This window comes from Antennarius striatus, chromosome 9, assembly GCF_040054535.1.
Source record: "Antennarius striatus isolate MH-2024 chromosome 9, ASM4005453v1, whole genome shotgun sequence".
NCBI classification, from domain to species: domain Eukaryota; kingdom Metazoa; phylum Chordata; class Actinopteri; order Lophiiformes; family Antennariidae; genus Antennarius; species Antennarius striatus.
This window is the reverse complement of record NC_090784.1, coordinates 5746760-5755604: the sequence shown is the minus strand read 5'-3', so window position 1 is coordinate 5755604 and position 8845 is coordinate 5746760. Positions and strand designations below refer to the sequence as shown.

The following is an 8845-nucleotide window of genomic DNA, read 5'->3' as shown; positions in this document are numbered from 1 at the left end:
GTTATTATAGAACTTTGCAATTTGATTCAACTTTCCAAATATACCAAATATGTGATGCTGACTCTGGACAAAGTGTGTATAAAATGATGGTGACAGCTCCAGTATATCCAGATGTATAATAGCACAGCTGTGGAAAATAAGAAAAGTCCTGGATTTAAATTTTCATTTGTTTTGAATGTTATATCAGACAGCGGTTTTCAAAACCCGGTCCTTGAAAGGGTTCCAGGGATCCCCATTAAAATAGGAACTTTTTTTTCCCACTTTCATTCCATCTACAAGTAACACAATCGCAGAATGTATCGCTAATGGATTCAACACACTGTAATAGTGATAGAAATGAGTTTATAATTTGTAATAAAACATCTTGAGGCAAAATTCTTGGAATAAAATCCAATTATAGAGCACTTGGAGAATGCAAACCAATGCTTACACTGTTGTCACTGACACTTAAACTACTGGAAAAAATAGTTTTCTTGTGTAAGACAGCTTAAGATAATTTCCATCTGCAAATGGAGACAAGGGAAAGATTTACTGATGCTGTTCAGAGTATATATATGCGTTGGTTCTCGTCATCCAGGTGGAGGGAAATCAAAACCAAAAAAGAATCAACTGAACTTGATTTAGGTTGGTAGAAGACGATTTCTTTCTTAGCAAAGAGAATTTTTTCAGAAAACAAAGAACCGAAACCATCAAAACAAACATTATAGAGAGCTGGGGAAGTATTCTGTCACGAAAGATCACAAAAAGTTCTGAAATTGAAAATTATGAGTAGTCTTATAATAATTATGGTAATCATGAGTTATATACACACACACACACACACACACACACACACACACACACACACACACACACACACACACACACACACACACACACATAGTTATTATTACTTTATTACCACATAAGCAGAACTTTTCCTGATGTTTCGTGACAGATCACTATTAGTGAATGTGTCCACCAAGTCTATGTAATCTTTGTTTAGACTAATCCCATAAAGTGGTACTAGATGTTAGATGTTATAACAACTCTGCTTGTTGGCAGTTGCATTCATAAATATTTAATAGATGTAACTAAACCACTGAAGCTCCTTGAATATACTGTACTTCCAAGAATGTCATACGTATTACAAACATTAAGTATTTATAAGTTCATAAATGTCACGCAAAGAAGATTTAACTTGAGAGCCAGATGATATCTATGTTTACTCAGACACCATCTGAGTTGTGATGCATGTCTGCGTTGGACACCCTGTGGTGAGAGGCGCTCCGCTGTGATCCGTGACCTCACCGGATCCGTGCGTGAGGCTCTCAGGAGCGGCGCGGCTCCGCAGGAGGCTCTCAGTCAGGACAGGGTGGGCTCTGAGACGAGCAGGGAGCCGAGCTGCCTGCAACACCTCCTCTCGCTCCTTTCTTAAAACTTAGAAAAAACCGACGACTGAGGCTCTCTGGTCATCTGATTTGTTTGGGTGACAGGGACCTTTTTTTTTTTTTTTTGAGCTTCTTTTGATGGCTTTGTAGCAACTGCGTTATTATAATAACGTCGTTAATAAAATGCAGTTTGTCTGGATTGGACCTGCATGCGGGTGAAATGAAGTTTATGGAGATTTTTTGATCTTTGTATGCCTGGTGCCCGGGCTTCTGCGACTTTTGTATTATTATTTATTTTATTTTATTTTTGTATGATTTAATTTGATTGGTAAAAAAAATTGGTCCTGCCATGGAAAACCTCACCATGGACAACACAGCTGCGGGAAATGACACGTCGATGCAAGGCAACCAAACTCTGGGTGTTTGGACTGACTACACAGTCGAATACAAAGTGGTTAGTGTGTTTTTGGTGTGCCTCATATGCGGGGTGGGCATCGTGGGGAATGTGATGGTCATACTGGTGGTGATGACCACCAAACACATGCGTACTCCCACCAACTGTTACCTGGTGAGTCTGGCCGCGGCTGACCTGATGGTCTTGACGGCCGCCGGGCTTCCAAACATCACCGACGCCTTGTACGGTCAGTGGGTGTTTGGTTACGCGGGCTGCTTGGGAATCACTTACTTTCAGTACCTGGGAATAAACGCGTCCTCCTGCTCCATCACCGCTTTCACCGTGGAGCGCTACATCGCCATCTGCCATCCCATCAAAGCGCAATTCCTGTGCACTTTATCCAGGGCGAAGAAGATCATCATGCTGGTGTGGGCGCTCACCTCCGCCTACTGCGTGATGTGGCTCTTTCTGTCAGACACCAAGAAGTTGGCCTACGATAACGCGGCGCGTCTCAGCTGCGCCTACAAAGTGTCCAGGAGTCACTACCTGCCCATTTACTTCACGGATTTCGCGGTGTTTTATGTGCTGCCCCTCATGCTGGCCACGGTTCTGTACGGGCTGATCGCGAGGATCCTTTTCCTCAACCCGTTGCCTTCGGATCCAAAGGACAGCACCAAGAAGTGGAGGAAGGAGACGGCTCAGGGAGGGAGGATGGTCAGCACCAGCTCCTCCAGCAGCACCACGGCTGCCTCCCGCAGACAGGTGGGACGACTGCTCGCTTTACCGCTGATGGATGGGTTCATCTGCGTGTGTGTGTGTGTGTGTGTGTGTGTGTGTGTGTGTGGAGCAGGACCACAGGCTATAGTTGTGACATTCAACCATGTCACGTTTAACTGGTAATATTAAGTGAAAGTAGATCACTTTGGAAAAAAATAATGACAGAACCAGGAATTTATATTAAAACGTGACAGGTCAAATTTACCAGCACACATTTCCACTCTGGGGAGATTTATTTGAAGTCATTTAACACCACCTAAAGCATCATTTGCATTTTTATTGATGGGCACAAACTAAACTGTTGTGTTTGTCATATTTATAAATTCAGTTCCTGTTTTGATTCTTTTTTAATGGAGCTGATAAAAGAGAATGATTCCTTATGTTACGGAGGAAATATTGAATATTTTATAGGCTACTGATGAAAACATTTTTGTTTTGTTCATTGTCAAGTTATCAAAACAGACATAAAATGATTTAACATATGTTTAGAATCAAGAGAAAACTCACAGATTAAAAAACAAGCCTATTAAAACAGAAGTCTTCTAGATCTATTCTGGATTTGAGTGGCACCAACATTCAAAGATACGGCTAAAACTCATGAATATGAATGAATTGATGTTGATGAATGAACTGTATTCAGAACTAGAATTCTGAAACTAGTCATTAGTTCATGATATTCTTTTAGAAATCAGTGTGCAGAACCATGTTTATGGTGTTTTCTGAGATATTAGAATCAACAGGAGTCAAAACACAACATTTTGGTCAAAATTTTCATTTCATAATAACGTTTGCTTCTTTTGTTATGGCTGAGTCTGACAAACTTTTATATTCAAACCTTTGCCACATAAAGTTCTGACAGCACACATTCTACCACATATTGTGTCTAGTGTGAAGTACAGTGCAAACACAGCAAAGTTTTCCACTTCTTTCACTAAAATTGAGCTGACCCATCCTTTTAAAACCAACAAACACTCTTTGCAGCTCACATTAAGCTGAGCTGACAAAAAACACCTGCGATCTTTTCCATAGGGCATATCTCCACCGAGACCCACCAGTTTCCTTTAATTTAATCAAGTCTGTCCAAAATCTAAGTCCAAGCCCTCAAAACATAATTCAGATTACTGGATTTGAATCAGTCAAACTATCCTGTGTGTCTTTTGGACCTGTTTTTATTTGAATCAAATCCAAACTGCACATGCTCACAGACAATCCATGAATTATATTTGATGTTTTTCCATCAGGATTCATACATTGTGGGCAAACTGCTATCCTCCCATAAAGTTTGATGGAAGCTCAGAAACCAACCATCCAACAAACAAATGGACACATTTCAAGATCCAGTTTTATTCATATTGAATGTTTTTTTTATTTATTTTTATTTAGAAGAGCCTGAGGCACAGCCATCCTTTGAATGACCCTGCTCAGTTTGACATCATCCGCCTCCTGTCAAAAGCTTCTTACACCCTGCAAAGTGTTCCCACCTTGTTAAATGGAACACAGAATCCTCTAAAGGCACAGACACACCATGTTAGACACACAGGTGGGGAACTGATGTTTGTTTATTAGATCAGTGGGAGAAGTCTTCCTAGAATGAATAGGTGTGGTACCCTGAGGAAGCTACATGCTCTGTTGGACAGTCTAATCAGCCACAACTTAAAGAGGCTATTCCTCTATCAGCATGGCTTGTTGTTTTCTCTTGATGAATGCAAGCCCATAATCATTCAGTCAAGCGTATACCTGGTGGTATACTGTCCTCCTTAGTGAATTACCTAAAGGTCAAAATGTGATGAGGATCTCATGTATTTTGCTCGCTGATGACACCGGCAGCACCCCTTTCCAATTAGACTCACCTGATTGCAGTTTAGATCATTCACGTCAACTGATAATTATTTTAATAATCCAGGCCTTCTCAGTTACGCATTCAGAATTGATCAGTTGTAGTTGGAAATTGGCATTTAAATGTTTCATGAGATCTACATGAGAGGTGTTTCAGTTATGCAAATTAGAAGCAAATCCTACAAGTATGAGTAATCTTTTTTCTTTCATAATCTTCTAGTTGTAAAGAAGATCTCTTGAAAGACATAAAATACACAGAAGATGATTTTTAATTTAGAAGCACTGACTTACCAAGACATTCCATTCATATTTAAAATGCAATAGATTCATGTACCAATCAGAGTAATTCAAACACAAACACATTGCATGTGTACTCTGGTGCATTTATGTTTGTCTAAAGAATAACTATGTCTGTTTGATGTTGGTCATTTTTTAAAATTACATTAACTAACAAATACACAAACATGTGAGATTGTTAAGCTTTCACTCAGATTATTACTGGAACTACTCCAGACATACTGTATGTCAAATAGCTTCTGTGAGAATCACAGCTTCAGTATGACTTTGGTTAAGAGCCAAACCACTGTGTTTGGCTCTAACACTGTGTTTCATGTACAAAATGTCAGCACGGCACGGAATATCACCTGTATTTGGAAATACATGACTCCCCCCACCCTGTGGAGAGGTTTCATGATGATCACTTCAGATCTGTTTTAAGCCTGTGTCCTCACATATCACAGATTTAAAGATAAAATCCTTAATACTTCTTCTGGTGATCATTATTGTTTTCATACGTTTGGATTAATTGAAAAGGTCACACAATTTTTCCATCAGTGCAGGTGTTGTATTCAATCGAAGAACAACAAACAAGAAACCAATCTTCTGTTGAAACGGAATTACAAATTAGGTTGGGTGGAGGCTTTTTCATGAATGAATGTTGACAGCGTTAACCTCTGTGAGAGCATTCGGATGTGCGGACAGCCCAGTTCCATTTTCACCATTTCTGTGGCTTTAATGTGAAGAATCAACAACAGGAAATGTTCAGTGAGTGGTTCAGTACACAGAGAGGATCAGTTAAATCATATATTGCATGTTATATATGGTGCTCTCCGTGGTGAACTGGTGTCACGCCCGGAGTTTCCCCCGCCTCACATATGGTTCTGGTATTGTGCATGTTGGTTAAGGCCCGTTTTGCACAACACTAATGTTTGGGTTTCCCCCATGACCCCACACAGGCTGAGTGGTTACAGAGAATGAATGAATGAATGAATGAATGAATGAATGAATGAATGAATGAATGAATGAATGAATGAATGAATGAATGAATGAATGAATGAATTACAAGGCAGCAGTTTGTTTTGTAAATTTTCAAAATCAATATTACAGAATGAAATCAAAGTGTTGGCTCAGTAAATCTATTAAAACTTAAAAGCTGCAGCACAAACAAAATCAGGCAGTCCAACATATTTCATCTGGCCGTAACAGGGTGCTGACAGTCTGTACACAAAGAATACTAATGGGTGCCATAATAATGGGGCAGATAAGCCTCAAATACAGCCCAACCAAAGCATGGGCAATTGATTAATTTATGATTTTAACACAAACAGGCACCAGCAGGTGAACATCAGCAAGGGCTAGCATGAATGACAGGTAAGTAGAGTCTCCGGTGGGGGGTGGGGTGGGGTTGCACGTCAGCAGGACAGGGTAGAGTCTGTATGAAGGTAACCCCCATGTCGAAGCACGAGAACACCAAAGAGCTTCAGGGAAAGACTGACAGGAACCAGGGGGGGCAGAAGCGAAACTGGTGTTCAGGGACAGAAGGATGAGGTGTTTACTGGAGATTCAACAGAGCAGAAAGGTCAGGATCGGGTGGAGTCTGCAACAGGAGATCAATCTGGAGGTGACTGCTGGAAAGTCTTTCACTGAAGGGCAAAGAACAATCTGACAGTGGGGGCAGTAGAGGTGAGTGGAGCTTAAACACAGGTTTTGATTGTCGATGAGCAGCACCTATGTGAATAGGTGAGTGGAATGGGGTGATGAGGCGGGTGGAGCTGTCAGATGAGTGAGCAAGTGAGTGGAAAAACACTGAAGCAGCAGCGGGTGAGAGGGCGGACTGTCACAGAGTCACACAATTTTGCCTGTTTGTATGACAACAATATGGTGTCATTTTGAAGTTTACATTCAGGAGCCATTTTTGAAATCTGGCAGTTTCTGTCCTGAGAACGAAAAGTCTCGACGCAACGAAACGGAACAAAAGACTTATATTTTTTATCTATATCTTGTTTAGTTTTTTGTAATTATAACAGTCTTAACCACCTTCATCTCTTTGCGATATCAACAAAATCCCCCCAAAAAAGTGCTGACGGGTAGAAGCAGTCTGGCTTGTGTAGTCCCAGAATTCACATTTCTCTCTTTGTAATATGTTTCTCAACCAATTCATACAATAAAATTTGACATTTGTTGTGGGACATTGTTGTTTCAACTGTCCATTCCCTTAGCAATATAGTCTTGACATCTTACGTCCCATTTTCTGCAACTCCAGATATTAGCCTTCGTCCCAGATATAACCTAGAGCATAACCATGTTTTCATTCTTTCTAGGAACAGCAAGTCAACATTATAGATGGTCAAAACAAGAAGTTGGCCTTGCCATTGTTCTGAGGGAGTCTCGACAAGAATATTATGATCATATTACCATCCCTCAGCAGACAAGACAGTGTTTATCCAAGAATTAACCAGTGTTCTGTTTGAACCAAGGTTCCTCTTGAAACACAGGGAGTGAAATCATGTAAATGGATCCTGTAATAGTTTAGGGGGAGGCTTTAATAAAACTTACCTTAACTCTTGCTTGTTTAAATTCCAAATTTGCCTATCCTACTATATGAATGAAAAAGTCACTACTTTCAGCTGTTCTCTTTTTTTTTACTGTTTTAATATTGTTTTAACTGTTTTAATATTATAGCAGTTTTTTGATGCATGATTATTGAATTTCATCAGGTGACAAAGATGCTGGCTGTGGTGGTGATCCTCTTCGCCTTACTTTGGATGCCCTACCGGACCTTGGTGGTCGTCAACTCCTTCCTGGACAAGGCGTATCTGGACACCTGGTTCCTGCTCTTCTGTCGTCTCTGCATTTACCTAAACAGCGCCATCAACCCGGTCATCTACAATGTCATGTCCCAAAAGTTCCGCACCGCTTTCAAGAAGCTGTGTCAGTGCAGCCCACAGCGTAAGGAGAAACCAGCTTCTTACAGCATGGCGCTAACCTACAGTGTCATCAAAGACACATCCAATGGTGAAAGCCCCGATCACTTCACCACAGTAATGGACGACGAGTTAAACATGCCGACCAATCAGTATTTACCCCCCAGCATCCTTCCAAGTGCCAGGCAAATACCATTTAAAGAGCCTTCTCTGTCTGGGAGCGATGTAAAGGCAAACTTTCCAACTTAAAAGATTTCTGACAGCTACAGTCTGAGTTCAGTCAAGCATGGGCTAGTTGAGAGTTTCTGTGTTCATTAAAAGTATACCCAGACAACTTCCAGTTTAATTTCTGTTCTGTGTTTTTGCTCAGAAATGTTTCTTTGATTTCACAGAAACGTCTGCCTATAGCCAAAGTGGATGCTGTGATGAGATGACATGAAGGCTTTTTATTAAAATAGGTGAAGGGAGATTTAATGAATCGTGCAACATGGATTTAATTGAGATATCCTTACGGCAACGATATTCATGACTGCAGACCAACCCTGTACTCTAATTTATGCATCTGAAAAACAGGAAACATTAGTGGTTAATGCAGGACATAATGTACCTCATTCTTCAGATGTATTGCGGAGACACCTTTGAGTACACTTTTAGGGTGCAGGAAAGCAGTAAATGTCATCATGTTTATCCTATAGTTAAATAAATTGTTTGGCTGAAGCAGTCTACTTCCATCCACATCCCCCTCCTCCCTCTAAACAGAACCAGACCTTCTTAAACTAAATACTATAATAAGTCACATGGCAGTGGAAACTATAGTGAGGATGTATGTATAGGCTAGTATAAATCCTGCTGTTAAGAAAGGGATGTTTGCTCAAAAGCTTTGACTGATACACACAAAAATACAATTATACTGTACATTATGGAAGAAAAAGAAGAAAATAGCATTTGAGCTGTACAAGACTGTCAAAATGACTGTATATAAAAGGACAACAATTTAACATTTGGTAATGAAATGGTTTCTAAGAATAATAATTTTCTAATGTCTAGTAATGTTCAATTACCTTGAATTTGGTCAGTTATTATCTGTCCTACTAGTGGTACAATAGAGGGATGGTAGTAGTTTGATAAATCCTCACTTGGTCTGGGTGCAGGAGAACAGACCTTTCCTAAATTCATAGGTTTTCACATATTGTGTCACAGTAGCTAGACATCATGCAGTCAGTAGAGCTAAAGGAATTTGTTAAGGCAAATAAAGTCTTCCAAAA

At 40.2% G+C, this 8845-nt stretch overlaps 1 protein-coding gene across 1 annotated transcript; it reads left to right on the top strand.

Annotated features, from left to right (window-relative positions):
• Window positions 1–1601: 1601 nt before the first annotated feature.
• trhra (thyrotropin-releasing hormone receptor a) lies at window positions 1602–7829 on the top strand. The gene is made up of 2 exons (XM_068323576.1): window positions 1602–2526; window positions 7374–7829. Exons 1-2 carry the CDS (start codon window positions 1720–1722, stop codon window positions 7827–7829), a joined length of 1263 nt encoding a protein of 420 aa, XP_068179677.1. The 5' UTR covers window positions 1602–1719.
• The last annotated feature ends 1016 nt before the right edge of the window (window positions 7830–8845 follow it).

Bases quoted from the DNA above. Each gene is read 5' to 3' on its own strand.
- trhra (XM_068323576.1), top strand. From the start codon at position 1,720: ATGGAAAACCTCACCATGGACAACACAGCTGCGGGAAATGACACGTCG. The intron at 2,527-7,373 runs GTGGGACGACTG...GAATTTCATCAG, and splicing joins CGGCTGCCTCCCGCAGACAG to GTGACAAAGATGCTGGCTGT.